General features: G+C 42.1%; 1 protein-coding gene across 7 annotated transcripts; it reads left to right on the top strand.

Annotated features, from left to right (window-relative positions):
• The first annotated feature begins 3,206 nt into the window (after window positions 1–3,206).
• Window positions 3,207–19,630, top strand: qki2 (QKI, KH domain containing, RNA binding 2). Of its 7 annotated transcripts, none has more exons than XM_085466709.1 (9): window positions 3,207–3,858; window positions 6,307–6,455; window positions 7,611–7,727; window positions 13,150–13,293; window positions 14,471–14,558; window positions 14,786–15,070; window positions 16,318–16,341; window positions 17,010–17,084; window positions 19,013–19,630. In XM_085466709.1, the coding sequence occupies exons 1-9, from the start codon at window positions 3,717–3,719 to the stop codon at window positions 19,033–19,035; spliced, it is 1,047 nt and encodes a 348-aa protein (XP_085322835.1). In that variant the 5' UTR covers window positions 3,207–3,716; the 3' UTR covers window positions 19,036–19,630. The 7 variants fall into 7 exon arrangements, with proteins under 7 accessions (XP_085322835.1, XP_085322834.1, XP_085322837.1 ...); XM_085466708.1 differs by having other exon boundaries at window positions 17,007–17,084; XM_085466711.1 differs by lacking the exon at window positions 16,318–16,341.
• The last annotated feature ends 3,904 nt before the right edge of the window (window positions 19,631–23,534 follow it).

Here is a 23,534-nt window from a genome sequence, read left to right as displayed (position 1 = left end):
AACAGAACAATCACGCTGCCACAGCTGTTCTCATAAGTACAGCTAACTTTTATAATCTGCCTCTTTCGATTTATTTTATTTGGATTCCAAATTTCATATTTTTCGGTGGCAAACTGGGTGCTTTGTAGAGCTTTAACTGAATGATTTCATTTACATTAGAAGCCCACAAGAGGGTGTCTTTCCATCAGTGATAATGCAGCAGGCGTGGCCTTCTCATTGTGGAATGAAGAGGAACTATATTGCTTGAGTTTCGTTTAATTAATCTGTTGACTATTTCTTTAAAAATAATTTAGACTTAGAAAAGAGAAAACTGTTTAAAAAATGACACCAACTTTTTGAAATTGTTAAGTAAATAACCTATTATTTACTTCCTTCCTCATAAAATAGTTTGCATGTAAAACATCAGAAACCATTTTCAAAAAGTTCATTCCAGGCAGCTGCTCTTTCAAAATGTAAAATATAACATGCATACAACGATATGACACAATAACTCTTATTGCTGTAAAAGCTGAGACACACTAAACAGATCGAATCAGTTATTAAAAAACAAATAAAATGAGAAAAAAATGGTCATTTCTAATTGGTGATTGAAATTCTTCCATCCCAGTGAGACATAAGAAAATATGCAGCAGTGTTGGAGTTCTTGCTATGTAAATACTTAAAAAATACTAACCAAGCCCCCAGTCTCTCATATATGAGACTTGTTTAAAAATCAGTGCATTAACAACTGATGCTGAACATTAATTATTCATAAAGGAGTGGCACTTATGAATACATGCAAGATTCGAGGTGTTTATTAATTATTTAACGCGATAATGAACATGCAAGGTGTGATGTGGTTGCAGAGAGGCAATGAGTGACACGAGCTCTAATATTAGCCCGTTGACCTTGACGCTTCTGTCAATGGTCAGGGACGCTAGCTGCTATCACATCTCACTTTACACTTCACTATGGGCCTGAATAAATATGGCAGACAGAAAGAAAAGCAGAGAGAGAAAGTCAGAGAGAGAGAGAGCGAGCGAGAGGCCCGTGACTGGTAGATGTGTGGCCTGTTCAGAGGGGCATTGTTAGAGCTATGAGAGGACAATGCACTGCCCCCGCCCTGAATACTCGCCATACCAGCTGACCAGCCATTACCAGCACTGCTGCACCGTTACAATTCCTGCTGCTCGGACACACACAAACACGTACACACACGGCCTCAATCATAAGTTTGGTCTTACAAGGAAAAAACACACTGTGTGTATAACACTGGAGAGAGGAGAGAAACCAGGTGGGAGGCCAGCACCGCCTGACAAAAGGCTTAAGCTGAGGCATGCATGGGCACACAGACTGTGTCGCCACTATGTGTGTGTGTGTGTGTGTGTGCGTGTGTGTGTGTGTGTGTGTGTGTGTGTGTGTGTGTGAGAGAGAGAGAGAGTGGACGCGAACATGCGTGTGATTTACAACAAGTTAAGTTTAGACCCTCGCACCTATCTGTTTCTTCAGCAGTAACATTTCTCCTGCTGGAGCAGCAGCAGCAGCCGTAACCACCCACAAAGGACAAATGCAGCACTCACACCATCTTATTATTTCAGTGACAAAAGTCTTCAAAGCAGTGAACAGGAGAGGAGAGGAGAGTTTTCCACTGGAGGATGAGTACAGTACTACCAACAAAAAGCAATTAGAATATATACATATACTAATTAAGAGGCACCTCAATGTTCAATTTAGATCTTAGGGCTGTGTATTCTTAACTGATAAATATAATCTGTGTAAAACTGTAATCTGAAAAGAGAAAATCTGTCAATTTTGAATCTATTGGCCAAAATCTCCTTTCAAATAGGAAATTTTTGCTGCTTTTCTCTCTATAGGTGGCTGGATCAAGTGACCATTTCCTGACATTAAAAGCAATCAACATATCAATCATTAATAAATGCAATCAGCAGTGTTGGGAAGCTCTTCGTTCATTTATTCATGTACTGTACTTGTGCACAGCTGTGAGGTGCTTATATTACTGATTTAACACCTGCATATGAAACACTTTTTTTATTTGACAGCTTCAGCCCACTTCAAGGTTATTTTTTATATACATGTATAGAATACACAGCTCAGAGTAAACCAGTGATTTCCAACACGTGTGGCTTGCGACTTCTTATGAAAGCAATGTTTCAGACATTTAGGAGCATTTAGGTTTCCCGTTAAACGTCTCTGATTAAAGGATCAAATGTAGGAATAAAAGTGTTGATAAAAGCTTAGATTTTTGCAGTTCGTATTCCATTAATCATCTCATGTCCCCTTAAGCTTATCTTAGAGGCTGGGACTCCCTGCTGTATAGGATGAATACTGCTGTTTTCAGTTGCTTCAGTCACAGTAATATCATGTCTGATCATTTGTCAGTCACAAAGGTCATTTTTCAGAATACCTATCTTTGAAGTTTTGATTTTAAGTATTACATTAAATCATGCACAACTTTTTTTCTAGTATTTTTACTGGCTATTATTTGGAAGTTTTACTTTTTATTTATTTCTATGTTGTCATTAGTTATTGTGATTGATTATTGTTGTGTACCATCAAAAATATAATATTTTCCATAAATGCCTTTTCCTGAAAATGTTTGTCAGCATAACCAGTTTGAGGAGGTGTTGGTGCCTGTGTTTAGTGAGACTGGGAGGTATACTGGGAGAGTATACCCCCCCGTCTGTGTTTGTACTGGTGTACCGTTCAGTTCTGAACGTCACATCTGCTACCCCTGACAAAATATAAGCCGTGCTACCCATTACATAACGAAGGAAAAGGAAAATTAGTACTGAAAACTCGTGAAAACTAAACCAAAAATCGAACATATTTATAAGAAAACCTAAACTGTAATGAACAGATCTACTGAAATCAAAAGAAAACGAATCCAGTAAGGTAAGAAAAAGTACAATCGTCCTCTCTGCAGGACTTTAAGTTAAAAAATAATAATAATAAAGTGCATGAACCTCAAAACATTCAGATCCTGGGGGCGTACACCCTTCATGATTCGAGTGATGGACAGTAACTGTTGTAGAACAGGTGTGCATACCTATGCTGAGCTGTTTTATTGTTATTCAGTGTGTGTGTGTGTGTGTGTGCGGGGGTCAGGGAGAAAGAGGGGTGCTGCTTCTCAGGCTGCTGCTGCTGCCGAGGGGACGGGCACGAGCCTCCTCCTCCTCCTCCGCCCATCTCACAGATATCGGCTTCGCGCAGCACGCTCCCGATAGCCCACTCGTCTCGCTGCTGTACTGTAATCATATGATAGTGAGCCGATCCCCGCTGCAGAATACCCACACACCGGCGGACATAAGCAGAGGAGCCGCGGCGGATCAGACTAGTTGATGGTAAACTTGTAACCGCCGGAGACGTGCGCGGAGTCGGGCAAAGTGTCAAACCGAGCTGAACTCTCTCCCCGTACAGGAACTTTTTCAAACTCTGGAGAGTCGGGCAGAGGGGGAACCGTGTGGAAGAAGACAGGGCTCGCATACGAGATATTAACCGAGGGACAGTCGATTTTACAGGAGTTGAGAGTTGAATTTTCTCAGTAGGTGGAGAAGCGGTCAGCGGGTCGCGCTCGGCGGAGTCCTCTGGGATCCTCGCATCGCTTTTCGGGGCGTGTGTTTCTCCCCCTCAAAAAATAATAAATAAGAAAAAAGAAAATAAACCCTTCATCAAGTTTTCCCTGCTCGCTAGGTCACTTTATTGCTTAATCAAAAGCCATGGTTGGGGAGACAGAGGTGAAGGAGAGACCCAAGTCCAACCCGGACTATCTAATGCAGCTGATGAACGACCGAAAGGTGATGAGTTCCCTGCCCAACTTCAGCGGCATCTTCACGCATCTGGAGCGGCTGCTGGATGAAGGTAACCCCCGCATGTGTTTGAAGCTTTGAACTCTGTAGCCACTTGTCACACTACAGGGGGAGATGAGGCCATCTTCTCTCTCTGTCTCTCGTCCAGTTTAGTGGTCAGTGTTCATAAAACGTGGCCGTTATCGACTGACTTTATTGAATTAGTCATTAACTGAAGGAATTCCTCAGTGGCTCCTCAGAAACGTAACAGCAGTGTTACCCACATCACACAGTGGTAAATTATCCTGCTCACAGTCCAATAAGACTGTTTGGATATCAAAACATTTGCCGAGCTGTGAGTGTAAACCCACATTCTTGGCTTCAAATTGTGGATGTAGGAGATGTGTTTGTTGCATGAAGTCACATTTTAATTTGTTGAGAGAAGCAAAGCTCTCTCTCTCTCCCTTTCTCTTTCTCTCTCTCTCTCTCTCACACACACACACACACACACACACATTCACAGAGGGGCAGTTGGTGATGGGAACAAACAGACAGTTGTTAGTCTTTCCCAGTGACCTAATGCGCAGGCTTGTGTGAATGCTTGAGCCCATCCCTGAGCAGGAACGAGACTCTGTCACTGTGCAAAATATTTGATATCTGTATCTGGCTGCTTACACACCCTGAAGTCATGCTTTCTGCACAGAGGATCAATGCACCTGATTAGTTGTACTTGTTGATATGCAAGATAAAAGAGAGGAATCGCAAAGAGACACAGCTCAAATGTCTCTAGTTGCCACCAGCTATCAAGGCCTGTTTTTGCTGCGGTTGCTGCACATCAGGATCACAGAGGTCCCGACTTTGCGCTCTGTGACAAGTCTCGTGACGCAGCAAGGTTGTTCTCATATCAGACGACCTCTACAGCTCGGTAAAGAGGTCGAGTTAACATCTCTGGTTGTGTTCGTGTTAAGGACTGACAGCTGAGCGTATTCATCCCTCAGTGGCGATAATGTGACACCCATGGTTAGCATGAAAGACATTGTGCCATTCCCATTTTTGAGGCTGCCTGTGTCTTCTGCTTGAGTTATGTGGTCAAGCTGCTCAGACGTAAGGCCTCTATATCAGAAAAAAAAAGTTTATGTAAGGCATTGTCAGGCTACTTGACTCCTCCAAGGCTGCACTCTTGCCCAGTCTATATATAAAGTCCTATGACAGGCTGAAGTGTTAAGATAAGGCCTGCTGCAGCTCCCTGCTTTGTCTTTTTCTCCTTGGACTTTCTTGTTCTTCTTTCACTTCTCATTTTCCTCGAGCTACTTTTAACTCAAGTGTGACAAAAGCCGTGTTTGTCTGCACAGATTTGTTTGTGTGCTTGCTTTAATAGTCACTTCTGGTGTCCAATAGGTTAGAATTGGTCATTAGGGGATCATCGGTGTCACTGCGGCAGTGGCTGTAATTATAGCGTCCTACTGTAGTTATTACGGTCAGACTTATCACTCTCAGAGCAGGGAGACGTGCCTGTCAGCGTGCTTAGGTCAGATGATATTTGCGCCTCAAGGCAGTTATTCTGCCGTGTGTGTGTGTGTGTAAGTGTGTTTGTCAGTGTGTGAGTTCAAACCAGGGGTCTGTGTGTATGTGTCACATATGTGTTTGTCTGCTCCAGTACCAGTTATTATTGTGCTAGTGTGTCATTACAAAGGCATCAGAGGCTAGCATTGGTCATCGAGACAGCACTAAACAAACACACAGGCAGACAAACATAGTCTGTTTTATAACGGTGCTTCTGTAGCAAACCCCAGCCACAGATTAGACCTTTTAAGAAATTAATTTTTACACTTAAGTCAGCTGTTCTGGTTTTTCAGTGACTGCGTATGCTAATATGTTTTATAGTCTCTTCTGATGTTTCGTCGAGCTGAAACGTTTCAGAAAATCATTCGGGATCTATTTTTAAAGTTAATTTTAAAGCCAAATTCATTGATTGTAACTTATCCAAGTGATATTTGGACAAAACAAGATATTCGTACACAAAAAAAATGCTGATAAGTGAAAAAAGCGATTACAGATTAAAATTCTTGCTAATACTAGTATTAATACTAATACTTACTCATATTGCTTTATAAGATACCTTTTCCATATTTGCCTCTGAACGACTGCCCTGCACAGGACCCTCATTGACTGGTAGGTCACTAAGGCCCCCAGTAACTTCTGTTTTTCACTCGCATTATTTACACAGCGATCTGATCTATAGTTGTGTGTGTGTGTGTCACACAGAAAGAAATAGACAGGAGGCTGTCAGAAATGGAGGACACCTTATTGCAAAGCATTCAGATTTTACATTGTGGTGCAGAATGCTTGTCTCCTGCCTGTTTGTCTGTCAGAGCTTCCTTTAATTCTGGCGACGGTGAGTCATCGTCCTAAGAAACGGACAGAAGAGAAGAAAGAAATGTGAAACTTGCTGTCCCCCTCCTCCATGGACAGACTTTCATAGTTCCTCCTCCTTTCTCTCTTTCTCCCCCCCCCCCCAAAGAAATTGGCAGGGTACGCAAAGACATGTACAACGACACGCTGAACGGCGGCATGTTCAACGGACGGGACATGGAGGAACTTCCCGAAGCTGTCGGTCCCGTGGCTCAGCTGCAGGAGAAGCTCTTCGTGCCTGTCAAAGAGTACCCAGATGTGAGTGGGCAAATCAGTGACCTTTGACCTTTCTGTTTACTTTTCACTGTTGTTGCTTTATCTCTTCTTAGTGCAGAAAGGATGCCAGAAAATCAGCGTGGCTCCTGATCACAGGGACATTTTGATTTAGATTTCATCTAAAAGCTGATTTCATTCTGAGATCATCTTTGTCTACACCCAGTGATGTAATCTGAACTTAAAATAGATCAATAATGAACCATAGCCAGTGGGTCCAATGGCATATAAATGAATAATTTGCAGGAATATCTCGGTTTGTTTACTCCAAAAGCCAATATTGTGATGTAAATCTCCCCACTGTGACGCTGTTTTCACCTTTAGGTTTATACCATAAATATTTACAGGAGCTCAACAGTGGATTAAGATTTTCCACCAAATATAAAGACAAGTGCACTGCAGCGAAGAGACTTTACCATCCAGCACATCCCTGTTCACGCCAAGTACAGCTAAGCTAAGCACTTCAATATGAGTTATGCTGATCCAGATTGAACGACTCACATGATTTTCTCCACGCATTAGCTCGCCAAATTACCAAATACAATGACAGGCTGTCCTCGCTCACATGACAAGAGACTAACAGGACACATGCAGGACTACATTGGAAAATGGTTGAGATCAGGGTTAAATTTAGAGAGGAGTGTGCACACAAACCTGGATTTGTGTGAGTGTAGGTGAAAGTCGAGGGTGACCTTAGAGGTTGAAATATGTTGCAGCCATTACTCAAGTTAACTTCTGGTTAAACTGGAGGGAAGAAAAGGTGGAAGAAGCTGGACAGTTGTTATCAGACAAGTGGATAAAGACAGAGCAATAGGGAATAGTGGCAGAAAAAAAAGACACACACACACAAACACACACAGGGGGGCAGCTGTCCAGTTAATCACTCAGTCTTAGTGACAGATAAGGTTAAGAGAATGTCGCTATCCTGTCATGCCACGAGCACCAGCCAGCACCCATATAATGAGCTATTTTTGTCTCTCTTAGTAACACAAACACATCGCAGATGCACAAACCTCAAAGGCACACTCGCTCGTGCAAATACTGGCACGTAGTAAAGACACAGTTTTGGCTTGCAGTGCGCATCAAATCATTTCTTCCTTCAGCTCTGTTTATATCTGTGTGTTTCGCTCTTTTGCGCAGTTCAACTTTGTTGGGAGGATCTTGGGCCCACGTGGACTGACGGCCAAGCAACTGGAAGCGGAAACCGGCTGCAAGATTATGGTGCGAGGAAAGGGCTCCATGAGAGACAAGAAGAAGGTAAACGCACCAAGTAACGCTGAAGATACGTGTGTTTTATCATCACATTTAGGACTGTTTTCGTACATCTTCACGTTATCTTTTTTAAAAGTGAGTCTGATGTACTTTTCTCGATTTTCAGTCATCTCTATCCACAGGTTCAATGATGGGGTTAATTTTAATAGGTCATACCATTGCACCAAAAATGCAACTGCTTGGTTGGTTTCTCTTCTTTGATCTGTGAAATTCTAATTCTGGTTGCGACCTTTGAAGCTCCAACCACCTGCTGATCAAACCTTCTGTTTCTGAGGGGCAGCCAATGAGAAGAAGGCTAGCTAAAAGGAGCCTTAAAGGGAGAAGAGTTAAATGAGCTGTTTAATGCAGAAGATGACCTGAAGGGTCTACATAAATAGCTAGTATAAGAAGGATTACTTTGCATGGTGAATCAGGCAAAGCTACTCTACTAGAATCTGACAGCATGGAGGTGGGAGTGAGCAAATATATTTTGGGAAATATGAATTTGAAAGACTATTGATGAAGGGAACTGGTATAGAATGATTGCACCTCCAATCTTTCCACCTCAGATCCATTGTTCACTTGTTTTTTTACATATTAAAGAAAATGATATAACATTTTAACAAGTGGGGCCCAGGTAGGTGGATTTTATTGCCTCGGGGCATTGCAAAGCTGGCTGTTTTCCTCTCTTTTCAGTCTGCAGCCAATCTAAGCTTTTAGCTGTGGCAGTGATGGTATTCTCTTCATGTAACTCTGGAAGAAATCAAATCAAAGTGTAATAGTGTTTCATGGCAGGTTTACATTCCTTTTAGCTTGAAAGTCGACTTGGAGAAACTCTGGCTGAGGCAAGACATTACTGTCAAAGCTTCATTTTTGGTGTGTTTCCTATAGATCTTAGTTTTAGATGCTTTACAGCTCAACAATGAGATGAATCTGAAAAGCCTTTACACTCCTCCAGAGATTTAAAAACTGCTAAGACTTGCTTTGTAACTTGTTAACAGTACCTGTGATTTGGAGAAAGAATGTTTTAACCCACCACACACTGAAACATGGCTTAAAATTGTAGAAATCTATATGATATATAAGCTGAGTGAATCATCAAGCATCCCCATATGGAAAAGAAATAGAAAAACCTTGCATCAGATGTGGCCTACTTCATATAGTGAATCATATAAGGCTTATATGATTCACTCATGAAAGTGTCCACTTTCATATATTGTTTTAGTAAGTATCCAAAACATACAAGTTTCATTTATATAATTTTTCTAGGGATCTTATATCTGTTTTCACACAAGACAGATACAAACTTTATAAGATTTATATATATCTTTTCCATGTGGGTCTATATAATTCTAAATGAAAAATGTTTATATTAGTAAGTGTAATTTAAAAAAAATATGTTATTTTGTGGTTTAGATGATCTTAGTGTCTAACCTTTAACGAGTAGCTTAATTTTATCCATGTTCAGCAGCATGCACGATTAGCTTCTATGTTCAGGACATTGGGGACGTGTGATAGATATAGAGAGCGAGGCTGAAGTGGACGAAGAGAGACGGGTTTTTCCAGGCCCAGAATGGGACTTCTGAGGTCGTGGGGGGGGAGAGACAACAATATACGCACATGTGGTTCATGCACAGGAGAAACAATGAGTCCTTTTTCCTTCACTTCATATTTTATTTGCATGTAAAACTCCAAATTAAAAATACCCAAATTTCCCCCTATGCAGGAAAAACCCTGACAGAGAGCAACTAGATGTAACAGTTTTGGAAATCTCGGGGCCTTACTGGGTGAAATGATTAAACTGACGCATAGTTATGCATGACTTTTTGACCACTCTGCCACATCTAGCCACAAACACAGTTTAATGTTTCTCCGAGACCATGATAATTGTCATCCTAACGAGCTGACGTGCACGCAGAAGCAGACCATGTATCCCATGATGGGTCAAAGAGCTGAAAGACAGAAAGAAGGGCGGATAGATAAATAAAATGTAGGTTATATATAATTTTCTAGCTAATTGGAAAAGGCAGTGAGTTGAGATGAGTTGGCTCAGAAACTGAGAGACAGATTAAGTGGGAGCAAATCTATCTATCTATCTATCTATCTATCTATCTATCTATCTATCTATCTATCTATCTATCTATCTATCTATCTATCTATCTATCTATCTATCTATCTATCTGTCTGTCTGTCTGTCTGTCTGTCTGTCTGTCTGTCTGTCTGTCTGTCTGTCTGTCTGTCTGTTCCTTCTCTCAAACTGAGTTTTGCTGCTCCGTTTTTCTTTCCTGTCCTGGTGTTCGGTCCATCTGTCCTCCCTTCCTCTCCCCTGGTGTCTGCTGTTGGACGGAGTCGGCTCAAGCTTTCCAAACGGCAGGTGGAGCAAGTCCAGCATTCCACCCCCCTCCCCAGTCACTCTCTCTCTCTCTCTCCAGAACATTCCCTACCCTGCACGCCCCTCAGTCAGAGACTCACACATACAGAAACACACAGAGACAGAGAGGGAAGGAAAACAGAGACACAGTGGGAGGCAACTGGGGGAGAAGGGAGAAAGATGTTGACTTTTAGTGCTCTTCAAAAATGATACATCTCACTTGACAAAACAGCCACAGAGGACACAATCTGCCGGAATGCCACACTGAGATCTCGGAATTTCTGTTTTAACTGTAGCTGCACCTCGCAGTTATCTTCACTGGGAAAATAGTCTATTTATAATTTGTAATATCTGGCAGTCAATTCTGAAAAACAAAATTACGATTCTGAAGTTGTGTGAAGCTTCACTCAGAGGATTAGCTCTGAAGGACAAGCTTGCTCATTCTTTCCTCGGAGTTAGATGATGAGATTGCTATCACTTTCATTTCTGTATAACAAATTTGAAACTGAAGAGGGTTCACTTATCTTGGCATGAAGACTGAAAGGAAAGAAGCAAGCCTGGCAACTAAACTGTGCATAGTCAAGAAATGTTTCCTCACATAAGCCACGAATTTGCCATTTTGTCAAACTTTTGTTGTTTGGTTTGTTACTCGGCGGATTTTGTTATTCTAGGCTCGACCCAGATCGCTTGTTTCCCTCCCCTTGCACTACACTGCGAGTGTCGTGTCTGCTTGTTTATTCAAGTTGCTGCAAACAATGTGCTGCTCCTCTATGCACCGCTGTGCTTGAAGCTAAGGCTAACATCAACAACAACAATGGCAAACCAAAGCATTTGAAAAAAGGAAATTTGTACTGACAGAGTTGCTGGAGGAAAAGTTGTAGGCAAAGCTGTAGCGGTTGATGCTGGGGGCGGACGTGAATTTCCACAGCAGTCCCATTCACATGCTGTTTTATTTAGTTGAAAACCAAGAATGTTCCTGTCAGACTTGAGTGGAAAAGATCTCTGGTGAACCATGAATGCCTAAGAAAAATCTGAAACCTTTGCTCAGATATTTTAGTCTAGACCAAGGGTATCAAACATGCAGCCCGGGGGCCAGAAGCAGTCCATCAAAGGATCTAATTTGGTCCAGTAGGTGGATTTGCAAAGTCTGAAAAATAGTTGGAAGTTCAGCAAAGATACTTACTACACAGGAGAAGGAACCTGCTGTGTGAAAGTAAAGAGTATGTGTATCTGCAAATAAGTTGTGTAAATCTTAAAAAGTACACTAGTATTGTTGCAAGTGAAGAGTTTGTGGCTCTCCACTGTAATCTCTTAATTTCTTATCCACACAGAGTGAGTATAGGCTTACATGTGGAGTTGAACTGAAATCGCACCTTGTCTTATGACATCTCATGCTGCTCATCATCCATTTTCTAAATGGATCACTTATTAAATGTGAAAATTATTAACCAAGATCTATGTCTTGCTTTGTCTGGCAGATTTTTAAAAGAATGGGGTCAGTGTTCAGCTTTTAGGAGGAAATCTCCAGAATGTACTTATTTACATCACTAAAGAAAGAGAAAACTTTGGAGTGTCAGAGTTCTGGTATTTTCTTTTAATAAATAAAGTTTTAATGTAATGTTTTTAATAGTATGGCTGACCGAATCACCCAACAGATTTTGCCAACCCAGGTGTCCATGTGAGGCTGACGATAACAAGCTTATTCCCAAACAGACTTTCTTCAAATTGCTTGAATTACATGATAGGAAATTGCAATTCACCGTTTTCAGTTACATGACTGGCGCCTGTTCCAACATACTGGACACACTCCATTAAACTCCAACACAAGCCTGTTGGTTTTTCCATCTGTTGTGAGCCTTAAATATTTAGATGATCTTCCCAAAAAATAAAAGATGTGTAAACAAACTGCAAGTTTTGGGTACCTGCAATCCATATACTGCATCTGTCACAGCATTTCACTAAAAGCTGTGAAGTCTGTGCCAGAGCTCAGCATTTGCAGTGTTTTACATATGTGTTGTGGGTTATACCTTCTTTTGGAAGAACAGCAGTTTTACGTACAGTTTATTCAATCTGAGCCAACATTTATGACATTTGGGAGATGAGACAGGAAAAGGACTTGTTCCTTGTCAAAGCAATAGTAAGGACTAGTTAAGGGAAGCATGCCATCTAACATGGATTGGTTGTTGTTAGATTGAGAGTCATTGTTCTGGGGCATTAAAAACAAGGCAGTAATATTTTGAAAAGGTTACATGACGTTTTTTAATCAAAACCCATGTCTGATGTCGGTTTTAATGACCCACCATTGACAGAGTTGCTGTGATCAATTGGTTTGCATAGCTGCACTCTGCTCTTCCCTATCAGTTGCGAAAAAAACGAGTAGCTCATTAGTGCATCCGAAAAACCGGCTATCGGGCATTTAGGCAAAACAAAGCTGGTAAAAAAATAACTCGGGCAGTGTAAGAAAGCTTTGTGTTGCCCTCCAGGTGGGCCCTTGTATAATGATGTGTCACATGAAAACTATGAATTATCTGTAACACACAAAAGCAGATAATGGAGCTATTTGGAACACAGATGCATCCAAAACATGTGTGTAACCAGGTTTACCAGGAAACCGACAAATGCAATCAGCTGCAGTGTCGTTGGTGTTTTACTTGACAACGACTTCATAAGCGTTGATTTATTAGTCATTTCACTATCAGTTTTAACGAAGTGACAGAGCAGGGAGAAGGGAAGAAAGGAGGTGTTAAAGACAAAAGAGATTTAGGGAGATGTTACACAAAAACTCGAGAGTGCAAAACCTTCAGTTCAGTTCAATGCAACACCAATCTTGTGTAACCACTGAAGAACAGCACGTTGTTCCACGAGTTTGATACGCCTCCCGAGTTGCATTAGACAACCTTGAGCCTTGTGTGTAGTTTGAGGGCGAACCAGAACCAGAGCCAAAGAAGAAAGAAAAGTGAAAATCCTGTTCCCTCTCCGTAGCAAAAGGACCGAGGTTGTGTGTGGTGCATTCAAAAAAGAGCTTCTTTTTTTTCTTAAACTGTTTGTGTGTTTCAGGAGGAGATGAACCGAGGGAAGCCCAACTGGGAGCACCTCAGCGAGGACCTCCACGTCCTGATCACAGTGGAGGACACACACAACCGCGCCAAGATCAAACTCCAGCGGGCCATCAACGAGGTCAAGAAACTTCTCGTGCCCGCTGTGAGTATCAGTATAGCGTTTTACGTACAGAACCGGGGGAAAAACTGTGTGACTGGATCAGAGTTCGCTGTGTTGGTATGCATGGAAGGGGGAAGGGGGATTGTCAGACCAAAAGTGTGTGTGTATATGTGTGTGTTTGTGCCTTTTTTTGTGTGTGTCTCTGTGTGTATGAGAGAGTATGTGTAAAGGGTTAGGGTAATTAGGGAACACGCATAAAGGGGTTTCCATGGAAACCCCGGGTTGTTTGAAAGGCTGAGGGAATGAATGGAGAGTCTGTTCACTCGTTCTCCCCACTCCATCACTGCTTTCACTCGTTCACAACTCACTTGATTCCCAACTACTGGCTACAGTATTCCTTTTTCTCCATGTTTTTTCTTTTTTTTTTTGTCCACACAAGAGAACATTTTGATTGCACTCCTCAACATTTCTCACATTCCCCAGCCCACCTACTGCCCCCCTACAGACTCACATAAACGTACACAGTGATCACACTGGAACATTGCGCACACACGGGCATATAGACACAGGGACACACACACCAATACTCTAAATTATCCCGTGTTTGACACATAACCACAAAGGCACATATTTCGAAATCACAAAGCCTTTCCTTTTTCATCTCTGCATTATTTGCAACAATAGAAACAGAATGAAAAGCCCAGCGGGAGGGGGGGGGGGGTCTATTGCAGCAATCAGCCGTCACTTCCCGTTCAGTCACAGCACGGTACACGCCAGCCCTCAGCTTTAAAGTATGTGAGGAGTGTGTGAAGGCAGTCAGGAGCTAAAACACCTGTTAATCTATGGTTGTGCATGTATGTGTGTTTGTGTGCAGGATAACGTCAATGATATGTGTTAGTTTAACCCAGCTGACCTTCCTCTCGAAATGTAAATCAGTCAAGCTTTTCACCACGCTGTAACTAGAGCTAAGAAGCTAGCGTCGCTGACACTGAATATGTCTTGTGTGGTGGGGCGGCTATGTTCAAGGTCTGCTCGGCTTCGTCACAGGCAGTGTTTAAGATCCCCGACGTTTTTCCCTTTAGAAAACATTTAGCATACTGTAAGATTTGATGACTTCTTGAAGGGAATCTGACAAAAGTTCATTCATTTGCTTGTGAATTGGTCAGTGACATGGCTAAGGAAGCTGATTGTGCTGCTCTGCTTGCATGTGCTGGTGTAGGCTGAGGGGGAGGACAACCTGAAGAAAATGCAGCTGATGGAGCTGGCCATTCTCAATGGGACCTACAGAGACGCCAATGTCAAGACGCGTAAGGATGACATCATAGATACATGTGGAGGAGGGTTGGTGGGTGACAAAGGAAGGGTCTTGGTACAGGAGTCCACTGTATATATGAACAATGCCTCTGTTTCTCCTTTTAAATAGACTGTTTGTTCTCCCTTCTTCTTCTCTGTCTATTGTATGTGCACTTTGTGTGCGCTCACATGTGGGTGTGTGCTCAGATTTTTCATTATTATATGTTTGTGTGCTTTACAGCCACCGCTGCCTTTCCTCTAGCGACCCCTCAGGCGCCTCGGATCATCACAGGCCCGACGCCCGTCCTGCCCCCCACCCTGCGCAACCCCGCCCCTGTCACCACACCTACACTCATGCCTCTGATCCGTCAGATCCAGAGCTCCACTCTCGTGCCGGGAGCCAATCCACATCCGGCGCTGGTGCAGCAAGGGCCCGAATCTGGAATCATCTACACGCCCTATGAGTATCCCTACACACTCACGCCCTCCATATTGGAATACCCGATTGACTCAACTGGAGTATTAGGTATATAAAAATGGAAAGTCCTGCACTGTCATGCGTAGTCAATGGATGTATTATGAGAACTGGATACTGGACTCCAATAAAAGTTTCTTACCAAACATTAGAAAAGAAAATCCTTCCGTAAGGGTTTCTTTTCCTTGCCCTTCCCATTTACCCCCAAAATTTCACACTGAAATACTGAACAGGGCCACAGCAAAGTTCTGCACTAGCATCACCAAACCTACATTTATAGATTTGTGGTTAGCAGAGTCATATAAAAGTGCACATTATTATTTTACTACATTTAATTTAAAGATAAGATTATCACAGTGTAGCTCACCGTGCAGTGCTGTCAGAGGTGCTGCTTGGGGCTCCCGGCCCCAGGGCTGACGAACTTTAAACTACAGCAATGGAAATGTGCATCCTTTATGATGACAGTAGGAGAGACCTGACCTCCCTAACAGGGCCTCTCCTGACTCCACTCACTCCCCTTCTACTGTGGCACGCATGAATCTGTTTAAACAACCCTACTAACGACTCAACGAAAGTGTCCCTCAGAATATAATGCTAATTGCTAGTCTAGCTTTAACGCTGGTTAACGGACACTTAAATAACATAACTTCCTCAAGCATCAAATAATTTGTTTTGTTTACTTTGATGTTTGCCATTTGTTATCGTAGCTAGCAGAGCAGCCTGGTGTGTCCAGATCTGCTGGCCATGACGTGACAGTTGAATGTGAGTTGGGAAGTCTGTTTACAATTTACTTGTTAATGTAGCCTGCAGGCTAGATGAACGTAGAAGCTAATAGTTACAGTATTAAAACGTCATAATCAGTCAGCTTGGTGCTGTTGCAAAAATAAAAATTAGATTAATGTGTTACCTGTTTGTTTTACAGGACTGCTGTTGGTGTTGTATCAGATTATTTAGTTGGAGAGGCCCTGTTGTGAAATTTTGTCCAAGGGCTAAAAAGATTCTATAATCGCCACTGGACACTATCACTATACAGTTACAATACAGCAATTGTACCAATCTTGATGCATTTCAAGGCAGTTAACTACGATAAATCATGATAACTGTGTTTCTAAACCCTTTCAAAAGATAAAAAGCAGGAATAAATTATTTATTCACTGCACTTTAGCGACAAAGTTTTCAGTTTAACTTAATTAAAGGGCCCAGTTTGCCACAGGGACAAATTGGTTACCATATCCAGTTCTTGTAATACATCCACAGCATATATAGATGCATGCAGAAGCTCATTGCTGGGCTAACAGTCCCTTCTCCCTGTGTTTTTGCAGGTATGGCTTTCCCAACCAAAGGCTAAGCGATAGCAACCCTTCCTAGCACACACACGGACTGGCTTGCAGAGACCCCTCCTCCCCTTTCCTCCTCCTCTCCCTCCCATCCTCCTACACACTTATCCCACAGAGCAAACATGCAAAGTTTGCTTATACTTTAGGATGACAGATTCCTCAACAGTCATTATGTAGTCAAGTGTCCATTCCTGTTAATTTCCTCTTTGTATTAGCACACTAGTGTTGTGGTGTGACAGCTATTTAACTTTTTTTAATAGTTCAGCTTCCGCTTGTAATTTTTTAACCTATTTTAGTGAACCCATAGATATTTTAGAGCTGCTGTTTGTGATTTAACCTATGTTAAAGCTTATTTTGATCACAGAGCTATATAGAGTGACTTTGCTTACAGCTGATGTTGAATCTACTAGTGAAGCTTAATGAGAAATTAGTGGTTTGGTTTAATATTTTCTTTAGAGAACAGAAGACCACAAAACAACAAAAGATTCTCTCTCTTAGAAGCGAGATGTGTTTGACTTATTTTCACCCTCAGCCTTGAACACTTTGTAAATTCCTGGTTTCACTGATGTTGGTGCCATGGGTGGACTGTCTGATGTCTTTCTGATGAGTAACCTTCTGTGTTCTGTTTTGGCGATGCCAATGGCTGTTAGCAGGTGCCATGACCACTAAGGTACGACGCCACGACAAGAGAATCCATCCTTACCAAAGGGTAGTGACCACAGACAGAGGTTAGTTAGCTCACCAGCCACTTTATGTGTATGTGTATCTGTATGTGTGAGTGTTAGCGTGTGTGCATGCAGACCAATGGACCAATTTCAGTTTACATGTGTCTGTAATATGGCATGCCTAAATAAGAAGTAACTGTGTCAGGCGAAAAGGTCACAATGTGAAACAGTATTTGTTGCAGTGAAAGTGAAATAAGTGAGCGGATTGGGAGGAACCATGTTAGGGGTGACAGCTGCAGCGGTTATCTGTGCTCGCCTGTTAACTTAAACTGGATGGCTCTCAGGCCGGGAACCTCTCAATTAGAATGGATCGTTCCATTCATGTGACTCGGTCCTTGTGACTCTGGATTCGGAGTCCTCTCTCAGAAACTTTTTTTTTTTTTGTTGTTGTTGTTGTTTATCTCTTCAGTACTACTTTTGACCCTGCAAATACTGTGGGAAACATATTTATACCCAACTTCATTCCACTAGATTCCACAGATATTTTTTTATTACTGATGAAATCCTGTGTTACGCCCACTTACTACATGACACTTAAACGGATTTTCTTTCTTCTAAAGATCTTTCAATTCATGGCGATCTTTAGTTTTTACTACTAAAACACAGCGTGTGATAACTACTGAAGTCTGTGTTACAAGCTCTTTTGTACGAAATACTGTTGTTTGTGGTCTTATCGGTCGCCCACTGGACTTTATCATTGGGGCTGTTTACATCTTTCATTTATTTCCTAGCCAGAGTGGTGCTGTTACCATGTATTTAGCTGCAAAATAAATTTGTATATAGGGATTTTAAGTAAGGATTTAAGTGCTTATATAAAGCTTATGGAACAAGATCGCTTGGAAATACTTGTAGTTTGTTTTTGTTTTTTTTTTAGTTTGTAAATTTTTATTTTTGTTTTTATGGTATGCTTTTTATAGATGAAGTGTCTCCATGTAAAACTTTATTCAAAGTGTGTAGCTACTACTGTTTTAGTCACCGCGAAGGTGGCAATGAAGGCAGTGTTTTGCTCTGTGTATTTAAGATGAGGTGACCTTCTCGATTCACGGGCCTCGTGACTGTTTTATGCAATAGAAATGGACTTAGCTAGCTACAATATATGTGTGTGTGAGCGGTGGCGCTCTTGTTGTACACAATGGACAAAAAAACACTAAAAGGCAATAAAGATGACTATTGAAAAAAAAAACAACATCTCTAAGGAAAACCAAAGCCTCTAAATTCTTGCAGATAGACTTGTCTATTGTGAAACTGTTTCTTAAGTCCCTCTAAAATCACCATCTCTTAACCTCTCATTGCTGTCTCTTACGGTGCCTCTTTGCTTACTGTAGTTTTTAGGCGCTCTTCTAATACTTCATAGCAAATGGATCAAACCATAATCAATAATCAGTTAATCACCAAGATCTTATGCCTGCTGCTAAACATGAGCTCCACTTGTGAGTAAATGAAAGTTTTTCTGAGGCCTGAGCACTTTTTTCCTTGGACATAAAGGTCACTCTCTCACCCACATGAAACCATGCCGTCTCCCTCTCTGTCCATGGTTTCACTGTCTGTCTGTGCTAGACGTAGCCCAGCTAGCATGAGTAGTATCACTATAGCAGCAGTCTCATGACAGGAGGGGCGCCTCCTAAACCTCAGCCCTGCTAACGCATTCATGAGCACATGTGAGCATTGCTAACCAGCCATTCCTTATGTCAACACCCAGAGGTTGATGTAAGTTTGCGCGAATGGTTATGCGGAGCTCATGAAGGTGTTGTGCAGCTCTTGTGTAATGCGCCTCCTGCTGTGTGACTGCAGTAGATCTGCCTTGTTGTCATCCCGACGCCACTAGCTGACACTAATCTCTCTTCTATCTTTTTTTCTTTTTATGTCCCCCCTTTTATGTGCCCTTTTTGTTTCCTTTCCACGTCTGTCCGTCTCTGTCCGTCTAACTCTAGCTGCCACGGCAACTAACCCATGACCCCTTGACCTTCTGACCTTTCCGTCCACTGATGACCCACCCATCTCTGCCCGCTGGCGCGCTCATTGGCCCGCGGCCCTGCCACTCCCCCAAGCTCAGCCAACCAGAGACCAGAACATTGGGAGCAACCCAGCTGCTTCTGTTTAACCAACCAACCAGACGACAGCGATCATGGGAATAAACCTCAGGACCCCGCCCATCACCGAGTCCTAACCCAAACTTTACCAAACGTGCCTTCTTCCGATAGCCCAAAGCCAGTCGAAATTACAACCTTAAGCAGTAGACTTTACTGAGGATGGGCCACAAACTGGTGAAGGGCTCCTAAATAACCCCCGGCTGTGCCACACTGTCTCTCTGAGCTGCCATGCCTTCAGTCCATTTGATGCAATAATAATAACATGGTAACTAAACTGATAATGGTGATACTTATCCAGCACAGAAACCCTCCATAAATACTAAACTGACGGAGATATGTTGGTGTTTTGATACATTTTTTTCCTCAGCGGGCACCTCTCTTACCTTATTCACATTATAACATTTATAATTCATTTACAAATGCTCACGTATTGTCATGCTTTCCTTTTAAAAAGACGGTTCCCGTCAAAAATGTCTCTTACTTCCTCTTGGTAACACATAAAATGCCAACGTGGAGCTTTTTAAAAAAAACTTCTTTCATTATAAAGCGACAGGTGCTCGATGGGGAAAAAGAACAAACTGGAATCCAAAATGCCAAAGTATCTCTGAGTGTTTCCTAATAGGTAACGTGTCTTTATACTGAGACGACGCATACAGGACGAATGCCAAGCCTGTGCAGTATGAATACACACATAAAGGGGAGGGAAGGTTGAACTCCTTTTGTCAAATTCTCGAGGACTTACACAACGATGCCTTTTTTTTCTCCACACTACAGTATTCAGCGAGCTTGAACAACAGTGCCTTTATTTATTGAGAGCAATGGAACAATGTTACACCTAAATCTTTTACTATGGCATCATGGCATTGTGCCCAGCTTGGTATTATATCATCTCCATTTTTACGACTTTACATCCACGGCTCTTCTCAATTCAAATTACGGTGCCAAGAGAATAAATAAAAATAATAAAAGGTGGCTCATTTGAATTAGAAGTGCAGCGCAGTATCGAAGCTACGTCTGAAATGTTTATGTGAGGTTCGGACGCCTCCGTAGAACAGTGTTACATTTTATGTCTTTGTTTTATTGTTTCTTTCGGGTGATTGTGCTGCTGGAGATGAAGTCATCCTTATGTCTCTGCATGTGTTGTTTTTTTTGTTTTTTTTCGAGGGTGTGGTACGGTTTTACAAACACGCGCACACACACACACAAGCCAAGTGATGCCTTGATATAAGAGAAAACATGCATTCGTAACATCTGTAACAAGTTTATAATGTATTTTTATATCCTATTTTGTACGTGAAAATAACATTAAATGACCTTTTCAGATGAGAACATTATGCCTTATTATGGAGAATAATTTGATAACTATCACTATCCTTCATGTGTCATAAGTAATCATGTCACAATGTCCTGATAAACTGGAGTCTCTGATGTTCTCTGTATTAACTTGAGCCTCCTTTGCTTGCCTTCTGTGCCTTTTTGTATACTATGAGTGTGACAATTAACAGTGTAGTACAACATTAATCTACTCTTCAGTGCCAAGTGTAGGTTACTAACTGTTACCACTTCTGTGATTATTAACCTCTTTAATGGTATCTGTCTCTGCCTTTTAAAAAAAAATACATGTGTGTCTAAAAAGAATTAAAATGAAAACAGGAAGATACGTGTTGAACGATGATCTTTTAACTTTTAAAGTATTCTGAGCAGAAATAACTCTTTGTAAACGATTAAACTCATAGTTGTAAAACTAACAAACTTTGTTGCTTTTTCTCTGTAGCACTTAATTATGCAAATCGGCTTCCTTTCCGCATACTAATCACAAAACACTCCTCAGATTCACAAGGGGTGGGGAAAAAACCCAAGCTGATACTTAAAGACAAAAAGGAGGGAAAAGGGCCAAAACATGTTTTTCCCACTTCTCCTTTTTTTTTCTTCCTGTGTTCTGGCTCTCTGTCTTCCTCTGTTATTTAAGTGGACATTACACACATTGATGTGTGTAATAAGAGAGAAGAAAACACCCAGCTCACCATGGTTTCTCACAGGCATGCACATGTATAACAGAAAAAAAAAATAAAACCGGCGTGTGGGTTTCAGGTTTGGGGGACGAGATGGCTGGGGAATTGAAGGGAAATTGATTGTGCAAGCTCGCCCTTAAACATCTGCAGAGTAAATATTCCACATGATCACGGTCCGTCCCTGAAGCCTCAGAAAACCACAGCTAATAACCCACATGCTGTGTGTCATGGTAGCTATTGCTTGTTTTCATTTAAACTGAGAAATTTGAGCCTGTCGACACCTGTAGTTAAGTAAAAGTTCTTTTTAAAACTGCAGATTTAAAGTTTCTCACATGCAAAAAAAAAAAAATCACATGAGGGTTTTTTCTGTGGTGAATGAACCCGTGGGTGGCTCATTCGCCCTCTCCCTGCCCTTCCTGCTTTCATTGTGGAGTCGGGGGGTGAGGGGGGTGGGGGGGTTGATATTGAACTTCAGGCTTGGAGTTGAGCCTGCACTGTGGAGGCAACCCCACTGATCACAGAGAGAGAGAGAGAGAGAGAGAGAGGGGACATAATGTGACCGCTGCTGACAATCCTCTGGACAGGAAGAAGCAGAGTGGAAGCACTGAGTGGACATAGCAAGAGAGAAAAAAAGAGAAGAGAGAATGTGTGTGTGTGTGTGTGTGTGTGTGTGTGTGTGTGTGTGTGTGTGTGTGGATAGAGATGGGTGGGGGTGCGTGCATGTCTGGATGGGTGTGTACCCTTGTCTTCGTTTTTCCTGTTTTCACTTGAGTTTTTGTGCTTTTTTTAAATTCTTGTTCTCTGGTATGAAACACTCTTTAAGCATCTGGTAATGTATTCTGCAGTCAGCGCTCCCCATTGCCAACACTGGGGCCCAGGGCTCCCAGAGCTTACAATCAAAGTGTGTTAGCGTGTGCGTGTGTGTGTGTGTGTGTGAGAAAATGAGCAAAAAGTGAGAAGGAAAGACAGGTTGATTTACATTGCTATGTATGCACAGCATTCTCCACATAATGAACAACCCCTGATTTCCTCTGCTTGGTAAATATTTGATGACTGAGCGGTGGAATGATTTTAGCTGAAATTCAGAGGACTCCTACAAGCTGCTTAAAAGTTGTATTTCAAACCCCTCTCTCTCCCTCTCTTGTCCTCTTCCCATGTAAATAAGGCCAACTCCCCCTAACTCCACACACCCTTCTGAGGCAGTTTAAAGACCCAACACTGTCTCCTTGTATCCTTGGCAACCAGCATACACTGGGGTCCTGTCGTGGCCTCTCTGTCTTTTGTGTTTGGGAGCTCAGAGAGACAGAGAGAGAGAGAGGGAGAGGAAGAAGAGAGGAGAGGAAGGAGACGAAAACAAGACTTACTGAAAAAGACAACAAAGATGACATCACTGCTATTTTATCCCACAACTGAAAATTTGGTTTGTAGCCCAACAGTGATGCTGACTATGATGATGAGTAGCCAGAGGCACAAAATGGGTAGCAGCTCAATCTGAGAGAGAGGGGGGGAGAGGCCCAGGGCTGAATGGGGCATTGTGGGAAAGACAGTGGGCACACTGGGCAGTAACACAGAGAACACTAACTCACAGATCATGCCAGAGAGTCTGAAAACACCCACACTGGGCGACAATGGCAAACTTCATCGCTCCACTTGGCCCCCTCTGAATACACACATACAATGGCAGAATCCAAATAAGATGCTCTGTTATTCGTGAAATTTAACACACTACATTCCTTCAGTGCCTCCATCCCTTTGGCCAGCAGCAGATGGCCTGGTCCGAGCTGCACTGAACGTGCACGTCATGTGTTGCACGACAGGTAGGGCACCCAGCTGGCCTGAAAGGTGTGACAGGTGTCGTGGAAGTTGTTTTACCTCCTCAGCTCTGCTTCCCTGCTTCAAGTAAATGCAAACGGCGTCATGCAAATTTAACTTGTATGTGCCACGACTGGTAACAAATTTAACCTAATCAGTTAATTAAATCAAGCCTAATTAGAGCGAGGACCGAAAGGACCAGAACCAGCAGGTTTGACCCTCTGCAACCGGTTTCATCTGTACGGTGGGCTCTCTGCTGCCGCCCTGTGCCGAATGTGAGGAATTGCACCTTTTACTCGCGAAATGTTTGCAATAAACCGAACAGGTAAGGAGTTAAAAGACAGGAAAATAAAAAACCCACAGCATGCGTCAGCAGTAGAGCTCAATTCGTTATCTGATTGAATGACTAGTTCCAAGAAAGGTAAGACAATGAGTCTTGATGGGGATTTTTTTTTCACAATTTCACAAACTTCTGATAGAAGGATTAGATTAGAAATAAAATAAGTAAAAGTTGCAGTAAATCTATGAGAATTAAATAA

The sequence above is a fragment of the Copadichromis virginalis genome, linkage group LG8, assembly GCF_057382275.1.
Source record: "Copadichromis virginalis isolate Kocher_CV1m ecotype Utaka linkage group LG8, C_Virginalis_male_GT1.1, whole genome shotgun sequence".
Taxonomy (NCBI): Eukaryota; Metazoa; Chordata; class Actinopteri; order Cichliformes; family Cichlidae; genus Copadichromis; species Copadichromis virginalis.
This window is presented reverse-complemented; position numbering and strand designations above follow the sequence as displayed.

Bases quoted from the DNA above. Each gene is read 5' to 3' on its own strand.
- qki2 (XM_085466708.1), top strand. From the start codon at position 3,717: ATGGTTGGGGAGACAGAGGTGAAGGAGAGACCCAAGTCCAACCCGGAC. The intron at 6,456-7,610 runs GTGAGTGGGCAA...TCTTTTGCGCAG, and splicing joins CTGTCAAAGAGTACCCAGAT to TTCAACTTTGTTGGGAGGAT. The intron at 13,294-14,470 runs GTGAGTATCAGT...GTGCTGGTGTAG, and splicing joins AGAAACTTCTCGTGCCCGCT to GCTGAGGGGGAGGACAACCT.